Genomic DNA, 24,029 nt, shown 5'->3' with positions numbered 1-24,029 from the left:
TACAAGCAGGTTTTGTTTCCCATGAAAATTGCAGAGGATGAAGATAATTCCCCTTTTATTGAAGCGGGGAAAAGGGAAATAAAAAGAAGGGAACATGAGGGCAAGAACTGCTTGGCTACATCAGCAGTTCTGGCTGGTCAATGGAAGTGAGGGAAGCTCCATTTCAGGCCTTTGACAACAGGCAGGTGGAAGGTGTTAAGATTTGAGTATGACTCTGAAACTTGGTAGTAGTGGCCATGATAAACAGCCCATGCAAGAGTGAGGACAGGCTGAGTGAAGACAAAGTGAGGCTGAAAATTTGTGACAATCCTGTGGGTGTGTCTGGACACATTGGAAGACTGAAGATAGCAACTGGTATTATCATGGAGGAGCACCTTCTCCAGCAGTACCATTTGTACCACCAAGGAATTGAGGAATATGGAACCTGGCAGCTTTGTCCTGGTCTCTCCTGGTGTTACCATGAGTAGACAGCCACCAATGTCTCACCTCAGGCTGCCAACTGTTCCTGCTGTGAAGGCTAACCATGTGCTCAACTCAGTGCGGTAGCTTTGCTTGAGGAGCATTATTGGAGACCAAGAATTAAAGAACCTGCAATTATTTTCTTTTCATGTATCTGAAATCATCAGGCTTCCTCACTTGGGTTGCTCTTCCATGCAAAACTGTTTAAACTTAAAGAAGCTCTTGAATGCCTGACAAAGGTGCAGTGCAGTTATACAAGCTCAGCTTTCTCCTGCTACACGAGTTTAACGACAAGAGCCAAAGTCACTGAGACCTCACACACCAAAAGGGCTCCTAGGTGCTAGACCCCCTCAAACTTGCTCCCAGCCCCGGGCAGTCGGCGGGTTCTGTGGCGGCCGTGGCCAAGAAGCGGCTCTGGAACGTGGGGGCACTGGAGCCACAGGTGGGGCAGGCGGGAGAAGGAAAACATCGCGTCTCGGTGCCAAGTTTCGCTTCTGGGAGAAGGGAAAACGAAACCGGGCTGTTCCTCGCGGTCCTGCACGGCGGGGCGGGACGGGCGGGGAGGGGAGGCGGTCACCGCACATTTAAGTGCGGAGCGTCGGACACCTCTCTGCAGCCTGCGAGCCGAGCCGAGCCGGGTCGGGTCGGACTCAACCGAGACAGCCGAACTGACTCCAGCCGAATCAAGTCTAGTCGAACCGTGCACAGGCGGGTCCGAAACCGCAGCGCATCCCGCCGGGTGCGAGCCGAGCCGAGCCGAGCCGAGCCGAGCCGAGCCGAGCCGAGCCGAGCCGAGCCATGCAAGTGGCCCTGCTGGCCCGGCTGCTGTCCGTCGGGCGGGCGGTGCTGGCGGCGCTGCGAGGGCGCCTGGGCGCGCTGTGCTGGAGCCTGGCTCCCCTGCCCCTGTCCCTGCCCCTGTCCCTGTCCCTGCCCCTGCCCCTGCCCGGCTGGCGGGACTCGGCCCCCCCGCCGCAGCGGGAGCAGCAATGGGACGACGCTCCCCCGACGCCCACCAGCGTCAATTACCACTTCACCCGGCAGTGCAACTACAAGTGCGGCTTCTGCTTCCACACGGCCAAGACCTCCTTCGTGCTGCCCCTGGAGGAGGCCAAGCGAGGGCTGGCGATGCTCAAGGAAGGAGGTGAGTTCAGGGCAGGTGGGTCCGGAGGGAACCGGGAAAGGGGGACCCCGCAGGACCAAGTGCCGTGGAAAAAGTTATCCCGGGGAAGACCCTTGTCCCGCTGCCGTAGGGCATTGAACAGGAGCAGGCGACGGGCAGCAGAGGTTCATGGCATCTTTCTTTGGTCCTTCTCTAGGAATGGAGAAAATAAATTTCTCGGGAGGAGAGCCGTTTCTTCAGGACAGAGGCGAATTTGTAGGCAAACTGGTCCAGTTTTGCAAGCAGGAGTTGGAGCTCCCAAGTGTCAGCATTGTTAGCAATGGAAGCCTGATCAGAAAGCAGTGGTTCCAGAAGTACGGTAAGGAGGGAGCACTGGGCACAGCTAAACTGGCAGGACTGGGGAGCCTCCATGGGGCAGCCGCACCCATGGATAGGCTTGGAGGCAAGTGGGAGATGGTTTCTTAGTGCTTCATTTGTAGTAAATGCAAATCAAATGTAAATACCAGTGAAACAGTGTTGATTATCTCCTGTAAAGGTAGGCATTTTACCACAAAAACTTTTTGGCACAATGGTGCAATAAAACAATTATTACACCATTATACCAAATGTTTCCATATGTTCCACCTGTTTCCATAATGCTGGGGACACACACACAAACTATGTGTTTTGATGCCGCTGTTGATGTGGCTTTTGTGGTTGATGGGAGGAATCCACAGAACTGCATTTACGTGGCATTTTGTGACAGATGACAAGGAAGTGAAAGTGAGCAGAGTCCTGACAGCTTTTAGCTGATGGACTGGTTATTAACCAATTTTTAAAACTTGTTTTCAGGTGAATATTTAGATATTCTGGCAATTTCGTGTGATAGTTTTGATGAGGATGTCAACGTTTTAATTGGCCGTCGTCAAGGAAAGAAGAACCATGTGGAAAATCTCCATAAACTGAGGCAGTGGTGCCGAGAGTATGCTGTTGCTTTTAAAATAAATTCAGTCATCAACAGATTTAATGTTGAGGAAGATATGAATGAGCAGATCAAGGCACTCAACCCTGTGCGCTGGAAGGTAAGAAAGTAGTATATACCACATGTTTCCTGTTCAAAAAAAAGTAATAATGAAGTCCTGGAGTTGTTTGAACCTCTATTGACCTGAGTCTTACCTCCAGCTCCAGCCTGGGCTGGTGTTAGGAGCCTTCTTGTCAATGTTGCATGTTACTGAGATAGGTTCTATCTCATTCTGCACTTAAATGGAGCCCAGTAGGTCAAGAATCTTTTTTCAGTTGTGTTATATACAGAAAGTTACTATTTCAGTGTATGTAGATCCAGGTTGTTTTAGTATATTAAAATTAGTACAGAAAGCCTTTAACATGTGAATATATGTTATGGGAATTAGGGAAAATTACTGAACAATGATACGTTAAAGTCAATATATTATTAACAAGATATATAAGTGTATATTAATTTTCTCTTACAGAGTATTAAATGTTAGTGTACATGTATTATTATTTTTTTACTAGAAATAAGTTTGAAAATGGGTAGATATAATGTGACATAAATATGGGAGAACTTGTGGAGTAATTTCTCATTATTTGTCTCATGGATATTGTTATAGACACAGAATGACTCAGAAAAAAATAAAAAACAAAACCAAAAAACACTGTAAGTGAAATCTCAGATACTATGGAAAATCATCATTTATAATATTTAGAACTCTATAATGTTAATTTACAAAAAATAAATCTGCACCATGCCCTTTGTGGAGTATTCAGTTATCACAAGTTGTGTCATTTTGGCTCCACTGACAGAAAAATTAAAGATATTGTTACTGAGACTGAAGTCTCTTATCCTCAAGGCAAGTGAAAACATAAAGCCTTAACCAGGTACTTTCTTTATTCAGGTATTCCAGTGCCTGCTTATTGAAGGGGAGAACAGTGGTGAGGATGCTCTAAGAGAAGCAGAAAAATTTGTTATCAGTGATGAAGACTTTGATCGATTCCTGGACCGCCACAAAGATGTCTCCTGCTTGGTACCTGAATCTAATCAGAAGGTAAAAATTAAACTGTCCCTTTGTAACTTTTTTTTAAAAATAATGCTAGAATATTTGAAAGGAACAAGAAACTTTCATGGCAATTAATACTTTCCCTGTTAATAGTTGCTTAGAAGAGGTGCAGTACAACTTTATCAGCAACTGCTTTTGTTATGGTGGAAGCCGAGATTTTAAATTTTCTTTAAGGCTTTTCATGGACAACAAAGTTATTAGCGGAAGAGGAAAAACCCATTGTTCCCAGTCCTGTGGGCACCAGTGGGAGTACTCTTCCTGACTTGGGCACAAGATCCTGAAAATTTCGGAGTTAATGTAAACACACTTTATAGTCTAAGTATAGAGATTGACTGTGATGTCACATTATGCCAGTGTCATCAACCTACATGCATAAGACAGCATCCCAACCAGCATTATACTGAGGAACAGAACCCAACTAATAGTACTTTTGGGTAATCCCTCTCACAATAAAGTTGCATTTTTAAAATTTCTGTCTGAACTCCTTTGGATTGCACAGGATTAATCAGGAGAAGACTCCTTGTGCTCCTGCAGAGCCTACGAGTTAACTTGATCAGCTGCCATCCAGCTTACATTAACCCTACTAAAAGACTCTGGTGCCTAAGGGTGGAGCTCAGTCCATTTTGTAAATGCCTACAGACCCTAAAGATGGGATGAGGAGAGTTAGAAGACTCACTGTTAGAAAAGTTTATGAACTAAGTGAAGAAATAGCAAGTTGAACCAAGTTCAGGAATGCATTAAATCTCCCATCTAGTGCTCCTTTTCCTTTCCACAGAGAAGGACTCCATTTACAGTTTACTTCTTAATGTGTGTAGAGGTTAAGTGACCGGACAGCGTTGCTTTTGCTATGTAAGACCTAAAAGTGGGGCTGTGTAGTTAGCATTTAAGGCATTTGGTGAGAGGGAGCACTCATCAGAGAAAGGGTTAAGAAGAGAACCCAGAACTGTTTCTACCTTTTTTTTTTTTTTTTTTCATAATAGAAGTCCTACAAAAAAGGCTTCCCATGGTAGGTTTGGTTCCAGAAAACTGTATCAGATTTCTGGTAAACCTGTGTGAAAGACGAATGCCCAGTTGATCAGATTTCCTGTTCTACACAGCAGCAAGCTCTAGCTACCCAGAGAATTTTAAGGAGGATTTAGGAGATGTCCATTTAGCTAAGCAAACATGTCTTATTTCAGCTGTTGGCATATTTCTTTGTGGAGATCTGAGAGCTTTTTTGCCTTTAAGCCAGCAAAATACCTTTGTTTGGTGGGGTTATAATTAAACATTCCAGTTAAAATGGTCATGTCATTTGTTTGGAAAATGGCATAATCATTCCAGCATGCAAAACTCTTAAGTTCTTCTGGTGTACAAGTTAATAGAAAACTTGGATATTATTTAAAACACCTTTGTCCAGTTGGGCACACTTCACTTAGACACTGGAGAGGTAATATTCCAGGAATTACTAGTTTATTCATACATAAAGTTTTTCTAGTAATTCTGTCATTTATTCCTATAAATTTCATCCAAGCTCACTGAAACAGTGGTCATACAGCAACTGTTTCAAAGATTTGTATCAGACCTTAAATGAATAGTTGTTTGTTTTGTCCCTCCTTTTTCAGTGGAATGGAATTTTGATTTGTACATTAATTTAGTTTTTTCTTTTGATCTATTACAGATGAGGGATTCATACCTCATTCTGGATGAATATGTAAGTCTTTTTTGATACATTTGTATGCTAATATATGTATGTATACAACAGTGATAACCAGTTAATTTACTCTGCATTCTATAAAACAATTTTGCCACGTAGTACAAGGAACAGATGTGATTTATGCCCATCAGACATGTTGTGAACTACAATATAGTATGACCTAAGGAGGCGTTGCCACCAGCCTGCACACATAATCCTTGTATCACAAATTTAAAGGTGTGGATGTCTAGTTTTGTACAACATCTTTGCTTTTTTTGTTTCGTATAAAAATGCAGAACTTGCCTTGAAAGTTAAGTTTCAGAGTGTCCACTTAGTTTATATGCAACTGAAGTGACAACATTTAATCCTCAAGAATTATGATATTGCTTTGCTCCTGCTAAGATATCTCACATGTCTAACCATGAGTTTCTGAGCCTTCTAAGGACTAGAGTGAACCTCTTAATACACTTACATAGGCTTTGGTGGAATTGCAGTGCGACTTGCTTAAGTCTGTAGAATAATTAAGCTTTTGCAAATTGACTTTCTAACATCTTATCATGTTATCTATCTTACATTCCAGATGCGTTTTCTAAACTGTAGAAATGGACGGAAAGAACCTTCCAAGTCTATCCTGGATGTTGGTGTAGAAGCAGCTATAAAATTCAGTGGGTTTGATGAGAAGATGTTCCTAAAAAGAGGAGGAAAATATGTGTGGAGTAAAGCTGATATGAAACTGGACTGGTGACTCAATACACTGAGTTAGGGCAGTGCATTCTGTAAAAATAGGTGTGTCTTTATAGGTGAGTGTGTACTTGCATCTAATGCTTTTAACTGCACTTGGTATTTTACACAGACTGATGTTCAGTATAACTCTACATGTGAATATGTTACATGCTTTGTAAATGCAGATTACATTGTCTATTACTTTCTTGAGCATGACCAAATACTTTCAGAACTTTCACATGAACAGGTCTCTGAAATAAACTTTATAGTCCATTGCACCAAGGACTAAAAGGCAAACTATTTTTATAAAATACCACATGAGTGTGCATGCCAGATAAGAAGCAAAACACCACCCCAAATTCTAATTCATTCTAAATAGCTGTAATGACAGAGAAGTCAAAATTCTTATCAGGGAACACATTCTGCCTGTTTCTTAGGACAAGATGGATTGCAGTTCCTGGGTAGATCACTGGAGGGCCAGCTGGCAGGCCTCTGGAAGCAGCCTCTGCTTTTTCAGGGGTAATAGAGGGTCGGAATCCAGGAATCATTAAGTAATAATGAATTTAAAATGATATTTGCGAAAATGTTGGGGGATGTAATTTTTTGTGAAAACATATTTTTAATCATGAAAAAATTCGTCCATCCTAAAACCTAGAGATACATTTTACCTAATGATAAACAACATCATATTTCACATTGGAAACATCCTTCAAATATTTGTTCTGACAAATATTTACAGTGAAACATTTTTTTCATTTTATTAGTATCTCAATTTTCCTTTTATCTGCAAATATGGATTTATTATTTTAAACTACTTTTGAACGGTGGGCATAAAGTTCTGATGAACATTCCTTCTTAAACTAATTAATACCACATAGAACAACCTAATATATATCTTCTGTTGCATACTAGCTTTTTATTTTGCTAAGCCATGGAACTACAAAGTTCATATAGTTCATATGTCAAGCAACCTTGTTTAAAAGGTTGCTTGTCTCAGTAACTAATTAGCTTGCTGGTTATAAACCTGCAGCCTTTAAATGGAACTAATCTGGTTTTGTGAGAGCTACCTTTGATTTTAAGAGCAGGTAGCATCAATATAAAATTAAAAAAAATCCCCAAAACAATCTAATATACTGCCCTCATTCTTGGTTTTCTGGCAATTGTTATGGCTTTATAATTGCAGGTTTTCAAATTGAACTAGTCCCATCCTCCCTCTGTCTGAAGGGCATGGAGATAGGCACTGCACAGAGCAGAAGTGAGATGGCACTGCTCATGCATCCTGTCCACTGAACTCAATGTCTGGACTGTCTCACACATTTAAATATTTGCAGCAGTTGAGAGCCAGCATGCATTAAATATACCTCATAGAGAAAATGACACCTTATTCCATTTTTTTTGGAAATGCTAGTTTATTTTTTAAAGACGTTTTTGAAAGAAATGTTTTGCATTCATTTAATGCATCTTCAGAGTTGAAGGGGGAAAATGCTTAAGTAGGAGCTTATTTCTGTGTAAAGCAAAGTGCTCCTCTGAATACTCTGTGAAAATGGTTCCATTTATAATTCCTTCAGTTTCTATTTTTACTGTCCTAACTGTAAATATACACAGTGGTGCTCTTTTGTCCCTTTGTATTTTGCATTTTGCAATCACAACATTTCCTAGACACTGACATTTCAGTATTTTCTTTTTCTTGTATTAACACTAAGTGACATTTAAAATGTGGCCCACACACAGTAACCCCACAGTCTTTTGGCAGCTATTTCACTGACCTTGGCTGGAGTTCTCCCTGGCTCTATGGGCAGTGCAAATTTATGTAACTGGGGTTTGACTTCCCCTGCCCAAATATTAAATCTAGTCTCTTCCTCAGTGCCTACACTACACTGATAAAAAAGAAGCATTTTCCTTTGTTGCTGTCTCAGTCTCAGGAAAGATTTAGTGCATCAATGTACCAAAAAATCTACCACCCTGCAGCTTCTGCAAAAAATGCCAGCTGTAGCACAGCGCACAGATATAAGGTACACAAACTCCTGTTCAGATCCAGAAATCCTGCCATTCTTTGCTTTGCATTTTACCCTGTAAATGGCTATTCTTTTGCTTCCTCTGTGCCTGCAGAGGAAACTGCAAGAGAAACAAGGAGATAAAAATGTCAAAATCCAGTAAATAATGCACAGACATTTAAGATGGCTTTTGTTAGAAGGTTCTACGTTCTTACCTTCTTAAAATGTTAGGGATTTCAAGTACATAATTAGTAGAAGGTTTCTGCTCTGTGTGATACTCCTTTTCAAAGGAAATATGAGTTGTGTACATTGGAAATTAAGAATCTCACATTACAGTTTGAGAGTAATTTAAGTTAATGAACAGCTATTGGCATTTATATATGCAACATTTATTGTTGTATAGAACAACAAAAATTTGGCTACAGTTGATGAGTCTAGTTTATTTAAAAAAATATATAAACACAGTTCATATTGGACCAAAAGTGGACCTTGGACTTTCATTATATAGTAGGGGCTGCCTTTCAGTATGAGACTAAAAAAATAAAACAGACTTCAACACAGTTACTTCCAGGCTTAGTTATTACAGCTATGTTGTGTTCCTGAAAAGTCAGGATTTAATTTAAGTCTTATAATTGCTTAATTGTATCTTTGTGTATGATATCATAGTATTGCAGCTAAGCACTTGCTAAAGATGTGGAATTGGGAAGGAACTGACACTGCATTCTACTAAAATTATACAATTGTTTCTATTTGTAAAAAAATGTAGAGAAAAATGAGTGTTTGGGAGGATGACTTCTGATAAAATTGTGACTATACCTTGGGTAAAATTGTCACTTAAGATGCACTTTAGGATGCCCTCTTTTTCAGTGTGAAGGATCCTGATATATTTGAATGTTACAAATGATCAATTTTGGACTAATAGTGTTAAATAATTAGTGCTAAGTATTTCATGAGTGTGTTGCACCTTTCAATAAATGTTTCTATTTTCCTAAGTTTGTGTGTATTTTTTTTTCTGTATTACAAGCCATACAAACGTGTGGCTGCATTCACGAGGGATCTGTAATTCTGGACGCATTTAGTCTGTATTTAGCAGGGGGGCTGCTTGCACGGTGCCAAGGGCAGCATCGAGGCCGAAAGGGAGAACAATGGTGGTGATTCTCCTCGTGATGAAAGGCACTTGTTACAAGCCTGAGTGGACTAGTCTGTGCTGGGAGACGACAGTTCAAATACCTTGTGCTGTTCAGATGACAGCCGACACAAAAGGCACAGCTATCCATAAATATCCGAGGACAAAAATAAGATTATCTTCTGTTATGGTAAATAAGAGAGAAAAGCCAGTCTATTTAGAAGACTGAAGACAAGCAGCTTCTCAAGCTCATCTTCCATCTTCAGGCTCGGTGTAAACTCTTGCACTAGACAACCTCAAATTGAGCTTTTCACAGTATTTGGCCGTGAGTGAGAGGATGCTTGGCTTTTTACCCCCGCTTTGCCATTCCCCCCGCACACTGCGGAGCTGTGAGGGGCCCAGCAGCCGTGCCGCAGTGGGATGCTGCGCGCCCCGCGCCCGGGGCTGCTGTGCTGTGTGTGTCACGCCGGGGCGGCTGCTGGGCTGTGCCTCATGAATCCGCCAGGCAGCTCCCGTTCGCCTCCCTGCCGCAGGAGCACCGGCCCTTGCTCGGCAGACACCGACAACAGGGAGGCTCGGACAGCTCCCGCAGAACAGCCGTGCCCGTCATGGTTCCCGTGCCTTCCCGTCCTTCCTTCCCTGGCGGGCAGGACAAACCCCCCGCCTCCTCGGCACAACCAGCCCCGTTGTTCTCTCCGCCGCTGAGGGACCTGCTGGGCCCGGCCAATCACGCTCAGGCAACCCGAAGTGCTATTGCTTCAAGCAGATGAAAAGCCTCACGGTACGACCGGCAGCTCGGTTCGGTTCGGCTCGGCACGCCCGGGCTGGCGGCGCTGCCAAGCGGGAAATCCCGGGATCCCCGCGCCCGCGGCCGGGAGCCGCCTCCCGCCGCCGCCAGGGGGCGCCGCTGTGCCTGGCGCGGCGCGGCCGCTTCAAAGTGGGCGGTGGCGCGAGCGCGGCCGTTAATGGCGCCCGCCCCCGCCCGCCCTCACCCCACCCTCCTCCTCCCCCGCCGGGGAAAAGACCGGCAGCGGCGCCCGCCGCGCACACTCCGGCTCCGCGGGGGGTGGAGACCATGGTTGGGGCGGCGGCGTCGTCCTGCCGCGGCTCGGCGGGATAGCGCGGGACAGCGCCGCGCACCGCCCGCGGGCCGCCCCGCGCCGCAGGGGCTGCAGCGGTACGGTAAGGCGCCCGGGGCGGCGTGCGGGGGAGCCGGCGCGGCGGGAGCGGGGGCGCCTCCCGGGGCGCTGGGACAGCGGGAGGCGGCGCCGGAGCTTGCGGGGGACCCTCGACCCCTCTACGTGAATGGCTGTGGCGGGCGTTCCCCGCGGCGACCGTATCCCTGCCGCTGCTGCCCGCCGGGAGCCCCCGGGCAGGGCGCTGCGCCGGGAGCGGTGCCCGGCTGCGGGGCGGGCTCGGCGGGGCGCAGGCTGCCGGCGGGAAGCGCTGCCGCCGGCGGAGCGCCGCGCCGGGGGCGTAATGACAGCGGCAGCTCAGCCCCGCGTGTGCTCTGTCGTGGGGTTTCCATAAAGGAGAGAAAACGTCTCGAAAGAGCCCAGTGCCCTGGAGTGCAGTAGCCATTCTTCGGGCAGGAGGAAATAATGAGCATAGGGGTCTGTGGAGTGCCACCGCCAGCCGGCGGTCTCAGTACGAGCGGAGTGTGCAGCCTGGGGAGAAACCGGATCGTTTGGGTTGCAGGGGTGGAAGAAGTAGGAGTAAGGCTCGGGTTTACCTTCTGAAGTGATGTTACTGTTGACTTCTTTTTAGGTGTTGGAAGAACCCATAGGTACGATAATGAGGTTGTCTTCCCACTCGCTGGATCAAGGGTATCTTGTCCCTTAACAGATCAGGCCCTGCATCATGTGTTTATTGCTTCGATAGTACTGGAACAGGGAGTGTCAGCAGGGCAGGCTGATGGAAGAAGATACCAGGTCTTTGAATTTTTGCTGTGTTCTTGGAAATACTGTCACTTCTGCCCTGGAACATAATATTCCTGCTCTGTAACAAGCATAAATGATGATTTATAAATAGATCCATTTGTTTATATTGTTCCTCGTGTAGCCAAACAACTGTTTACATTGGGAAATGGATTGCTTCATTTCACGTTAGCTTATCAGTGCTGGCCCAGGAGTGGCTAGGCTGAAGTTACATGTTCTTGGGCAGAGTGCTACTGGAGAGATTACATCAGTAGTTTTAACTTCTGGTGGCTGGCTGTCTGCTTGTGTGTGCTTCTCTCACAGGCATCAGAGGCTAGTAAAGGGATGACTTGGGGGAGGGGGGGGGATAAAAGAGTGTGTGGGGTTGTAGTACAGTGAGGAGGAGATTTGTGCCTTTTAATTAAAAGGCTTAGTTTAATGGGACTTTACAATGTGGGGAAATTTAGGTTATTTTTTCCTGGCAGTGAGGTATCAGGGTGTCCTGACATGAAGCTTGTTAAATACCCAAGAGAAGCAAGATCAAGTGAGAAGAGTAGTGGTAGGAGGGAAAAATAGTTCCTTTTGTTTAGGGAGTGTCTTGAAAATGACAGGATTTTCCCCACAGCCGTCCTTGCCCTCTGGGATGAAATTTTATTTTTTTACTCCTTCCCCTTTCCCTGACCATTATGTCTCATTATTATTATCCTCTTGTGCAATCTGTGTATTACGAGGGGGAAAACCATTTGTGATTGAAATAATACTACAATGATAGGTGTTTCAATTTTATATAACTGCTTTGAATAAGCCATCCTTTATGTAAAACAGAGAATTGATTTTCCCTTATATCTAAATCACCATGATTCATATCCTAGGAGCTGCTAGATCAAATAATGTGTTTGTTGTCTGCAGTTATTGTAGATTTTTGCCCTTGAAGCACAGTTTTGAAAATTACACTTTTACACTATTAGAAGTAACACTTACAGACTGGGTTTTTTTCTTCTTTTTTTGCCTGATTCAGTATTTTAAGGCAATAATTTGTAGGGGTAAAAAGACTATATAGTTGCTTAAGTTCTTTGGTTTTAAGTGTGGGTTGTTGTTTTTTTTTTTTTTTTCCCAACACTCTATTCCAAGTATTTGTCAGATTTCATGTGGGGATTTTTTATAACTTCTGACAACTTTTCTTTCAGTTAAGCCAAAGGACAAAGCTGCTGTCTTAAACATGAGTTTTGGCTGCAGTGTCATACAGTGGGTATGAATGGCTTCAGTGTATCTGCTGTATTTACAAGAATGCTCTCATAGGCTGGCAGAAAACTCGTATTTGCCCTCCCAGTGCTGATTCAGGCAAAATAATGGCTCTGATCATCCTGCAGCCTGGTCAGCGAGCACAGACCTTTTCTCTGTCTTAGAGACCTGATGCAGCAGAGGAACTGGAACCTGTTATAGTTAACCACCATATTTCCTGTGGATTAGTATCAGTAGTTACACAATTGAGTTAGTAGTCCGCGGATTGATTAGAAGACTTGCTTTTCATTGTGTTCCTTTTTACATCTTGAGTTACAAAAAGGAAATGGAAAACAATTACAAACTAACCCACTACTCATTTCGAGTGGCGTAGTGATTCTGCTGTGTCTAACTTAGGCTGTGGTCAGCTGTTCTTTTTGTAAGGCATGATCCTTTTCTGTATTGCTTTGCGGAAACAAGCTCATAAAATTCATTTTGAAGGAGATCAGACAAAAAGATCATAATGATAATGTCTGTTTTTCACTTCTGATGGCTGGGAGGAAGAAGCTGTTGAAAATAGACTTGCTCTTCTGGCTGCTTGCTGCAAAGTGATATGTTTTTTGTATTTCCTAATCAACTGGGATCAGAAATGCTTATAGTTTTTCTGCATATGCAGTCAGCAAATTCTGGAGCCAGCAAAGATAGTATAAAATGGATTTTCAAATAGCTTGGTTGTTTGCTAATGGTGCTGCTTATAGTGGTAATACCATTAAGTGTCTTTTCTAAAAGGCTGAAGAAAAAGAGGAACAGAGAAAGTGAATCAGTAGGTCTGGTAACTTTTTATTTACTGTGAAGACAGAATATCTTGTCAGATTGTTCTAGTCTTGGCATGACTGTTACTTCCTTATTACAGCAACATTTTCACCTTTTCATTCATAGAATATCAAGTGAGTGGTAGCTTGTTGCATAGAACTGCTTTGCTGTTATCCTCTAGGTATCACTATGACAGTTTAATACAACTTCATCCTGTTTATATTGAATGGAAATGACTTGTGATTGAAAAAGTTCACTAAAGCTTATTAAATACAAACTTTTTCTTCTTCATGATGTCCAGTGGATCATCTGAAATACTTCAGAATGTGGATAGGTCTTGCAGGTTGTCTGGAAAATAAAGTTCTAATTTATCAGGTTAAGGTGTAATTTTTTTGCATTACTTAAAAATGTTCAGCTTTATTTGCACTGATCACTGCTTTCCTTGTGAACAGCCAGATTCCACAGCTTTGGAGTCTTTATTCTTGAATTTCACTTGGAAGTTTTACTGACTGTTCTGTTTCTGTAGTATTTGGGTTATTTCCTGTAACTGTAAATCTCCAGTATGAACTACAGGCTATGAAAGCTACCACTGTGGTTCTTAGAGACATTTTCAGCTGACCAGCCTTTGTCTCAACTCTGCTCTCTACTAAATAGATCATATATAGCATAAGAATCGTATACTGTTCTACACATCCAGTCCTTGCAGAAGACTCTTATATTTAGCCAGTAATATGAATATGAGTAATATGAAAATTAATTAGGAAAATATATTGAGGCAAAAATCCATTATTAGCCCTTGATAATCAGGTATATGATCAGCTTCTTCCTATGCTTATTATTTGTCGTTATTCAGCAGTTGATTTGCTTCATGTTTGATCACTGATGAGGATCTGTGTGTGGGTTTTATAATCTCACAGATATTAATTTCCTTCTATATATACTTTTTATATATATGTATAAATATATGTATATTTTTATATATGTGTATGTATATAAAATATATGCTATATAGAACATTTTATGCCATTTATGTATATAAATATATCTCTTTTACTTTTCATTTCTCTGATGGGGGCAGGTCTGACAGAAACATCAGAAGTGGTTGCCTGCTGTCTTCCTACACAATGTTTTCAGTCAGGGCTGCCTCCCTGCAGTGACCACACAGGATGGTTGTGGTGGTATGGGTGAGCAGAGTCTGTTCCTTGCTGAAATGCCCCCTCCCTGGGGTGATAGGAGGGGTCTTGCTGCATTCTGTAAAGCAGCTGTATTTTTCTGGGCCTGATGCTTCAGACAGTGTTTGTCCTCTTAGGAGGAAAGTGAATGTTTTTTAAGTCTGGATTTCCTTCTATTACTACAGTTTTCCCCTCATCTCTCTATTCCTTATTAAGAAATACATCCATCCCGACAGAATGAGAGCAATGCTCTGCGACTTGTGTGGTCAGGCTCATGTCTCCAGTGCAGTCTGGAGAAACTTCAAGACCAAACTATCTGCAGTCAGTATATATATATATATTTCTAGCCTGGTTTTCTGAGAAAATAAAGACTGCATGCAACTACTTGTGAATGTCTGACTTTCATTGTTGCTCTTAATTTCTAAACCTTTTGAGCAATTCCAGTTGCATTTGTGAGAGGGTGGTAGCTTATGTCCAATAAACCTACACCTTTTCTGGCAGTAGGTAGCCTTGGCAGATGGAAAGATGCCTGCTGAAGGACAGATTGAAATCTGAACTCTTCCTGCAACTTTGACACACATTCCTAGAAAACTGGGTTTTACTGCCCCAGATATCAACTTACATTGTGTTCCTATTTTTTGACACTGTTTCAAATTATACTGTTCTTTCATTTCTGAGTATTTTTGCAACAGTTTTGAATATGAAGAAGAGCACGTGCTTAGTGTTTAGCCCCAGGTAGCTTTATAATATGGCAAAAAATGCATGATGAGAAAGGAAAGATTATTTGGTTTTTAAAAAATATTTTATTTTATTATTGTTCTTAATACATGTCCTGCTTATGTGAATTCCTGTTTGTTAAAATAATTATTTTAACTTTTCTTTTATTAATTTTACTTTGTAATAGCAAGTCTTTAGACACCCAGAAACTTTCTTTGTAGTTGTATCATATGAAGATTGTTCCCCAAATGGAACAAGACTTAATAGGATGCAAACTGAAACAGTTCAGTCTCATTTCTGTATTTTTCCTCAGTGTTTGTTTTCTGTAAACAGACTCTGTGTGAACCTTTCAGTTAGCTGATCACTTTTGCACACTGCTATCTGTTGACTACATCTTGTGGTCTTTGTTTGTTCTTGTCACGCTGACTTGATTAATGTTGTACCATCATCTTCCTTCATGAATAATGTATTTCCTGTCATGCCGTTGGAGCCTAGAGGAGAAGACACCTACACCTACTTTCTTAGATAAATTATGCATTACTTTTACCTTTGATGTGTACTGTCTATTCTTACTTTAGTGGAAAAAATGCTGACCAAAAGATACATGTTGAGGGTGTATAAGGTATGTTAGATTTGTGGAAAGGCAGACCATATTTAAATAAAACCAACCAAACCAAGCCCCAGCTTTTATTAGAGCTTCCTGGTTTTTTTTTTTCTTTGGATTTCTGATATTTATTGACAACTTGTATTTTGAAAGGTTTGCTGGTGATTTCTCTCTACTTTAAATCACCAGGTCTTGTTGGTGTCAGTTACTGTTTCTTAGTTGTGTGTGTCTAGCTTTCTAGCAAAGATGTGACAGTATTTATTAGGTCTCATTGTCACTGGAAAGCTGTGAGAGGTAGGATAACCTCAGTCACAGCTGTAGGATGCATGTGCCAGTTTAAATGGGCTGTTGATGATTATTCCGTCTTGTTGTTTGGTCTCATTGATCCTCAGGACCACACTCAGAGCCTGCTGGGCTCTGGCTTGCTCTAAACACTGAGCTGAACTCATAAGCTTTGTGCCTCAGGTAGAACAGAGCAGTTCTCTCTTCCTGTTAATCCCTGAGAAGTGAAACTGATACAGGTTAAGCACGGCACGGTGGTGAACCTCATAGTTGTTCAGCTCGTGCAGGAGCTGAAGCCAGCTGCTTCCTAAGGGTGCAGTATGTATTATCTGTAGTTCTGATGGTAAGCGCTTAAAAACCTCCAAAGTTTGTGAATGCTCATCCATTCATACTCACCTGCAGGATGTAAGTTTATCTCAAGGCTACAAGCTTGTTTGTTTCTCTTTGTCATGTGATGTGACAGTCCCTGGCCTTGGGGAAGGTTGTGCTGGAAGAATTGGTGCTGTGTGAAGCTTGCTCAAAGCAGTGCTGCTGACTCTGGCACCTCTCCATGCTGTAGGTGGCTCCGCTCTGTGTGTTTGGTTGTACCCTGATCCTTGGAGCTCTGAGGGAGCCATTCTCTGTAGTATGAGTTCATCCTTCTCTCCACTGTAGTTTTTCACCTCTGCTGCTTGTTGAAGCAAACAGCTTGGCTCCATCAAACTGCTGCTGTCACTGGGCATCAGCTGTGGTGGTGTTCAGAATATGTAACATCAAGTCACTTACCTCCTTTCTTGCATGATGTGATGTCGCACTGGGGCAGCAGCATTGGCCATTTACTCTGCATGGATTTATGTCTGAATATCCATTCTTAAAGGTTTTAACACTGGCTTTTATTGAGGGTGAAACATAATAGTTCTTAGTGATTTTACTGTCTTAACCCCTTTGCATTTGTAGAGTCACTAGGAGTGTGATAAGCCATTTCTCTGTCTTCTGTTCTCTTTTGTTGTTGCTTGTCATTGTCTTAAAAATAAAACCCCACTTTAGTGAGAGCAACAAAGTAGTTCTAATTTCAGTTCATATTACATATTTAGTCAAAAATCAAGGTATGACAAATTCATAGACAACTCATAAGTCCAAAGAACGTGATATCTTTTTGGCAAACGGTCAGTGCTAAATATTTGCATCAGTCACTTCACATTTCTACTGGCTCCTTAGAAAGGTGAACTTCACAGATTTGAATGAAATATAATGTTTGACTGTGTTCCCTGCTTTTTCAATTTAGACTACTGTTGTGAAACTTTCTTATAATTACAGATGAATGTGTTTTCAGGGGCTTGTCTTTTTTGGAAAGTTTACTGTTTTGCTCTGTCTTCTCTGAAAGGTCCGCATGGAGTTTTTGGGGGTTTTCTTTGGTTTGATTTTGTTGATCTTCAGACCAATACAGGCATGTCCTTCTAACTTTTATTAATAGGAATAGTTGCTTTTGGATGGGATGATTCACCACAGCTGCCAGTATAAGGAAGAGTCAAAGCATTGTGCCCCTTCATTGTGCTAATAATAGTGATGTACTTTTTTGCTGGCTGGCAACACTCCTGTTAGTGGCAGCTTCAGAAGGGATTGCTGCAAGGGCAGTGAGGATCTCTGCTTTTTCCCTTTTGTCTTAGGATCTTTTCTCGTGCAGCTTCATTTCTCACTCCATGACACCGAGCCCATCCTTTTCATTGAAATGACAGTGTATTTTCACTCTGCTGTCAACCAGTTCTGATCTTGAACTGTGGAAGGGCAAAGATGGTGCTATTTTTGGAGGGGGAAAAAAAACCACAAAAAACTCTGCAAAACAAAACAGTTTTTGTGCTGTGCTGGGCAGGATGTTACTAAAACTATAACCTGGAGAGCTCTGGGGTAAAACAATATGTGCATATAAGGATGTCCTATCAAAATCACCTCAACTGATGTGAAAATCCATTTGTTTTCTCAATACCAAGGGAGTTTCCATGTGATTGCCTTAATGTGGGACTTATTCAGCCCTACTGGTTATGAAGAATTCATAGTATCTGGAGTTTTACAGAAAAGAGAGGAAGTCATTGTCTTAAAAAAAATCTTTACAGTCAAAGAAACTTAAAACAAGCAGGCTTAAATGAAAGACAGTATGTGCCCAAGTTCTTGAAAATTGTTGAAACGCTGCAGAAGGTTACTATCTGTCCCTCAGCAATTAGGCCTTCCTAGAAGTGTGTAGGAAATGCTCTTTGTGGGAGCTGTAGACCTGAGTTTAGGTATTTCATATTAGCTAAAGTCTTTGTGTTTGCTGTCCAGCTGTTTCAGTGCTTGAGTGGGAGAAAATCAGAGGTTACTCAATGAGATTGTTCCCAGGCATTTGTCAGGCTTTGATTTTTTTTCATTCAGTGAAAAGATGTAGAACTCCACTACCTGAAAACAGTAAATGCTGTAAAAAGAAAATAAAGAATAATTTTAAATACTTGTGTTCCTATTTTATACAGACACTTGATTTTTGAAAATGTGCATCAGATAAAGCACATCATGTTTTAATGCATTTATTGAATGCTCAAAAGGGCTTTGTAACAGAACCTTTTGTGATTTGCATCATTATGTTCTTCAGGAGTCTAAGTGCCAAATTGACTTTCTCTTTAATTGAGGCAGCTACTGATATTTAAAACTATTAAATACCTACAGTGCTGGAAAGTCTGCAGGGATCAGAAAAAATTGCCTCATTTAGCAGAGAGATTTTTTTTCCTGAATATACTGTGTCCATATGTCTTTAAAACAAGTTACTTTTCATAATAATACAAAAAGCCTTCTCCAGTTTCTTCTCCTCCATATTCTTCTTTCTACTCAGCAGCCATTCAGTACATGGAAATAAGGAAATGAGGATATTTTGAAATAGAGATACTTTGCATAAATTATTTCCAAAAATATTTGGTGGATTTGAATGTTGACATTTTCTTTGGATGTTAACAGTTAAGGAGTATAATGCAACTGTCAAATTAAAAAAGATATGAATTCCTCAGAAAACAATAATGTAAATACAGTGGTTTTCCTCTCAATGCAGTATACTTTTGTAAATATCATCTGTTCTGGGAAAGTGCCACAAGTGCAAAGTGTGCACATGCAAAGAGAGGCTTTGGGGCAGTGTGTCCCAAAATGACCGAATGTTGGGCATCTGACGGCATGGCTTAAACTGTATGAACGCTTAATGTGTGAAGGCTTGATGTGCCTGCCAGTGAATGAGCAGTGCTGTATGATGGGAAAGATGAGAGTTATTCCAGAATCCTCTGGGAGGCTTCTCTGGTGCTGGCCATGGAGACAGCCAGGTTGAGTGGGCCTTTGGCTGCCATGGTGTTATGAATTGCAGCATTGCATGGCTTGTCATAAATGAGCACACAGGGAAGGGGCTGTGTAATCTGTATGTGGTGTTGTATTTACTTTCATGGTAATTCCTATTTGGATCTTTTCTCTCTTTTCACTCTGTCCCTGTGTTCTCCTGTGTGTATTAGGAGAGGGGTGTTGGTTAGTTGACTTAGTTTTGAGACTCCATGGGAAACTTGAGGCAGAAAACTGAAGATAATTTGCATATGTAATTCCCTTTTCCATCCAAGAACCATAGTCCTCTCTTAACTGGTAGAGTGCCCTTGGGAAATGTCTGATATGGCACAAGATATCGAAGAGTACTGACAGTCACCTTGAAACAACTCTCATCCAACAGGCATACGGAGACTATCCCTAAAAGTTCCAGGGTTACAGGGAGTATATGCTTTGGGATAATGCCATTGTAATAATTTCTTCTTGCCTCCTGTTTTGCCTTTATTTTGGCTGTGCAGCTCACTGCCAGTCGCAGTGATGGAGCCATTGCCAAGTCAGTCCATCTGGCTTAGCCTATGCGAACTGCAGCTGTACCTCAGTTCACATCTGTGCCTCTTCCTGTGTTGTGAGGCCACTTTGTAGCCTGAAAGGAGTTGCCCGGTGTGTTTCTCTTCATCCAGTGCATCTCCTGTGTGGTCAAGTGTCAAGAGGGAAGGAATGTGTATTTATGGTCTTCAAAATAAGAGTATTTCCTTTTTTTTTTCTTTCAGTCAAATACCTTGAGTGTTTCAATGTATCTGAGATTACAGGCAACTTCTTTGGTCCATTTGTGATTGACTGACAAAATGAGGTCAGGTTAAGTCTATGTTGATTTCTAGGTCAGACTGAACCTTAGAACCTTTTTTAGTTTAATTTCTCTCTAGAACTTGTAAGTGAACAATAATTTTAAATATTTGCTAATGAGGGAATTAAAAATGGGTTTTATTTCTCATACAATTATGAGAAAGTTGCAGAATTTAAACTGTTTTTACACCTCACTCAGATCCCAATTATGGTCAAATTATTTTAATATTTTTCCCTAGGAAATTAGACTAGCCATGTGGAAAAAGCATTTTTTTCCAAAAAAATGTATTATTTTTTGAAATGGTGTGATATGCCTACCTCTACCTTTTTATAGGAAAACATACAATATTTAGTCAACATTACTGCATTTGGGGATCTTCTGGAAGGCTTAGAAAAGCTTATCCGGTAATATGAATATTTAATTGTGATTTCTTTATTTTAACCATAGGTTTTGATTGTTTATTCTTCATTGGAGGGAAAAATAATGTACAGTACATTTTCCATTCCAGCTTTTTAATAAGCAGGTGTGTATGTGGTGGGGAATTGTCTTCTCACAAAGACTCAATTCTGTGTGCTTTTCTATTGTATGTATTATAATAAACCTGATAGTTAAATCTAACCATCTCTTCTTGAAAAAAATCTGAAATGGCAAAGCTTTTTTAGAAGTGCATCCAGGAGTTAGTAGAGTAGTAATAGCTGTCAAGTTCAAAGCAAAGCTAGCAATTAAATCTTCTGGCCTATCATGCTAGAAATGTCTTAAATTTCCCTGTTTTCAGCACACAGTGTCTCCTGTATTAGTATGAATGGATCTATTAAAATGCCTTTTATCACTGTGCTTTGAGCTTTTCTATCTTTGTGAAATCATGTAGCTGCTTTCTCTAAAAAGCCTTTAAAGAGCTTCCCACATGTGATCTGATGAAAAGCACCTCACTGTTGGGAACCAGCCAGTCAAATAGCTGTTCAGCCGTGGTAACCTGAATATTGCTTGCCAGGAGAAAATGGTGTGGGATATGTAAACCAGAGGGAAGAAGGGGAAGAGACTGTGGCAGGTGGGTAGCTTCCTACTCTGCTTTAGGTAATCCTTGGGAATTTCATCTCCTGGCTTGAGCGACAGCATACTTAAGCTGGCACTGTACAGCAAGGAGCTTTACCCAGAGTTCATAAGGGCTTCTCTCTACTCTAAGCTGTATGCCTAAATTTTGCTTAAGTTTCCAGCTACAGTATAGCTCTGTGTCTCCTTGGCATGGGGCTTCAATTTGTCCGTGGCCTGGTCTTGCACAGCAGAATTTCCCTTTGAAAAGTGTGTGTGTCTCTGGCTGCTGTGGGAGCTGGTTCTTCTGAGGGATCACATCTTTTGCTCCCTTCCCCCTGTGAGTAGGGCTGTTGATGTAGGACTGTATGAAATGCTGTCTCCTGACAGAGCTAAGGAGGCTGCTGAGGATATATTTTGCATAATCACAAGTTGTCACCATGTAAGTAAAGTGAGAATCCAAACCTGAAATTCCTTCTTGTGCATATAACCTGTCAAACCTCATCCTCTTTCCTGTGTGCCTTTTAGCGTTTGTCCTTGGACCCTCTGGCTGCCAGGCTGTGAGCTGCATCATAAGCTCTGACAGGATGAAGTGCAGAGAGATGAGTTCACGGCCATTTGTGCCTCCTGGCTACTCTTGGCTGACACAAAAAAACAGATGACCCATGGGCTGTCACACAAATATAGAGTAGATCCCACAGCCTTTCTTTGCACATCTGCCACTGGTCCTGTGCTGAGGCTGACACAGGTTTTTTAATTCTTCTGCCTGTCAGCTTGTGGCTCTGTACAATACAGTTTTCTTGTTGGGAAACCATTACAGCACATCAGCAAAAGCCTGCCAGGTGAATAGAGCAGCAGCCAGCTGTAAAATATAAACAAGTAGATAGGTATCTGTAGGAAATAAACTGAGAATCACAATGTTCCAGGACTGGACCTAGGCAAGATGCCATTTAACATTTTCATTTCTAAGACAGAGGCTTAAAAAAACTCAAAAGCATTCAATTGTGCTGTTTACTAGATTGTAATAATAAGTAAGTAGCCACAAAGAATGATTTATTTCTTTTTGATGAGTAAACCAAAGGTATGTAGACAGGATGTAGCTGTTCGGGTTTCTTGGTGAAAAGTTTTCCAGGCATGAAGCCTGAGGGGCTGCATCCTGGAGAACAGCAACTCTGCAAAAGTGTAGGGATCAAGCTGGATACAGGACTCTTAAGGTATCAGTGTGCTGTTATAGGAAGGGAAGATAGGACTAATTTAATCCTTGCTTAAAGTGATTTATAAAATAAGCATTTTTCTCCTGGCATGATAGAGGTGTTACTGATGTCAATAATGCTCAAATTCTATATCTGATCCTAGTTTTTATATCTTTAAAAGGTCTTTTGAAAACCTTCAGGTGGATAGAAAGAGCCACAATAATTATTAGTGGTGAAAAATTCCTGGAAGTGATGTAATATGGAAAGGGTGGAGTGTCAGCAGGCTTTTTTTTCCACCTGCATTTTTATTAGTAGTTACTGGATTCCTGTCCAGGTAATTTTAATACAGACTTCATGTCATTCAAAGATAAATGTCTAAAAAATGTTGAATGGATTGATTAGTCAGGTCATTTTTGTGAGATAAATTGTTTAGTTGCTGATGCAGGATAAAACATTAGTAAAAAATGATCAAGAGAGAAGGCTGAGAAGACTGAGAAGGTTATTAAAATTTTGGGAAAAGCATTTGTGAGGCAGTTGACATGAATTAAGTAACAATATAAGAGTTAAAATAGCCCAGTGGCATGTGCAGGAGATGACCATTACTTATGTCCTTTCAAAAATTCTTGAAGTTGGATTCATTTGGTTGAAGCCTGAGAAAAGGAGGAACATCTTTCAGGATAAAAGGATACCATTTTATAAACCAGGATAACCATTTTATTTGTCTAAGAGATCAGAAAAAAGTCTGCATTTTATGTACATTATATGCATGTTCTTTCTACAGGATTTAGACATACAGCTTCTTGTTGAATATAATGATCAGCCTGCAGGCTGGGGGACTGGCAGGATGCTGGCTATTTAAGAAGAGCCTCTTGGGAAAGTCTTGGGAGAGGAGATAATTGGTTTGTCCATCTGTGTAGAGCTTAACCTAATAGCTGGATAACTGCAAGGAAATGTCAGAGAGAAGGGTTGAAATTTCCAATTTGGATAAAGGGAGAGAGAGAGAGACTTGGAGTAGGCGGTAAATCTGTGAGGTTCTTCTGTACAGAGGGTAAACTGAATTTTTGTGGTTGGAAGAGGTTGCCCAGGAGCAAACAGGAGGAGTGACAAACACTGCTGATAAAGAACTATTTGTTTCCTCAGGATGCCTCCCACCTTTGCAAGATAGAAGTGGGAGAGAGGGCCCCAGGAAGGCAGTGCTGGTGGAGCGGTTATTGAAGTGCTGAGCGAGGTGCTGGCAAGGGCAAGGTTTTCAGAGGAAGAAAGAGATTAGGAGGTGCGTGAGTCAGATGAAACTGATGCAATGACTGAGAGTGTTGGCCCGGGACAAGTTGTGTGCTAAAAAGAAAGAGAGCTGGCAGAAGAGATGAAAAACATCTGTCGGAGAGCTTTAGGAAATGAGTTTGAAAGCAACTTAAGCACTAACCATACCTTGACTGTACAAGACACTGAACACCTTAACTGCCTTGACAAGAAAGTGTGTTGTACTCAGTTCTTTCCTTTTTAAATTAATTTTCCTCCTCCCATTTAGAGAGTGATAAACATAACTAGAAACACTGTCTGAAGAGCTACATGGAAAGGTGAACAGCTGTAGCTCTTCAAACCAGTAAATTGCCCTTCCTGCCATTAGAGAAAGTGGTGAATTTCTCGAGGTTTCCAGCCCAAGGCAGGTTGTATGCCTAGGCAGTATTTGTTATCCATGTAAAAGCTACTTATTTTGCTGTCAGGGTACTTGGAAAATGTGTAATTATTTGTGGTATTCAGGTCAACAATCTAATACATCCCATGGACCT

General features: G+C 41.6%; 2 protein-coding genes across 10 annotated transcripts in view; both read left to right on the top strand.

The window, feature by feature from the left end:
- Nucleotides 1-1,081: 1,081 nt before the first annotated feature.
- Nucleotides 1,082-9,014, top strand: RSAD2 (radical S-adenosyl methionine domain containing 2). Its single transcript, XM_038131441.1, has 6 exons — nucleotides 1,082-1,600; nucleotides 1,776-1,937; nucleotides 2,411-2,640; nucleotides 3,472-3,621; nucleotides 5,291-5,323; nucleotides 5,886-9,014. The coding sequence occupies exons 1-6, from the start codon at nucleotides 1,258-1,260 to the stop codon at nucleotides 6,048-6,050; spliced, it is 1,083 nt and encodes a 360-aa protein (XP_037987369.1). The 5' UTR covers nucleotides 1,082-1,257; the 3' UTR covers nucleotides 6,051-9,014.
- Nucleotides 9,015-9,477: 463 nt separating this feature from the next.
- Nucleotides 9,478-24,029, top strand: part of RNF144A (ring finger protein 144A) — a 63,242-nt gene continuing 48,690 nt past the window's right edge. Inside the window, exons 1-3 of one of the 9 annotated variants that reach the window (XM_038131435.1) lie at nucleotides 10,282-10,330; nucleotides 20,465-20,540; nucleotides 23,380-23,512. The gene's annotated coding sequence lies outside the window, so the exon portion shown is untranslated. Of the gene's footprint in view, nucleotides 9,930-10,135; nucleotides 10,331-10,915; nucleotides 10,935-20,464; nucleotides 20,541-20,572; nucleotides 21,066-23,379; nucleotides 23,513-24,029 lie in introns of those variants that run through there. The other 8 variants (XM_038131434.1, XM_038131438.1, XM_038131436.1 and 5 more) reach the window with 8 other exon arrangements.

Source organism: Motacilla alba, chromosome 3 (assembly GCF_015832195.1).
Source record: "Motacilla alba alba isolate MOTALB_02 chromosome 3, Motacilla_alba_V1.0_pri, whole genome shotgun sequence".
Lineage (NCBI taxonomy): Eukaryota > Metazoa > Chordata > Aves > Passeriformes > Motacillidae > Motacilla > Motacilla alba.
The sequence above is the reverse complement of the archived record's forward strand: the minus strand, read 5'-3'. Positions and strand labels throughout refer to the sequence as shown.

What these genes read in the sequence shown, in the direction of transcription:
- RSAD2 (XM_038131441.1), top strand. Translation starts at nt 1,258, where the DNA reads ATGCAAGTGGCCCTGCTGGCCCGGCTGCTGTCCGTCGGGCGGGCGGTG. An exon ending in TACCTGAATCTAATCAGAAG is followed by an intron (nt 3,622 to 5,290) that starts GTAAAAATTAAA and finishes GATCTATTACAG; the next exon opens with ATGAGGGATTCATACCTCAT. An exon ending in ACCTCATTCTGGATGAATAT is followed by an intron (nt 5,324 to 5,885) that starts GTAAGTCTTTTT and finishes CTTACATTCCAG; the next exon opens with ATGCGTTTTCTAAACTGTAG.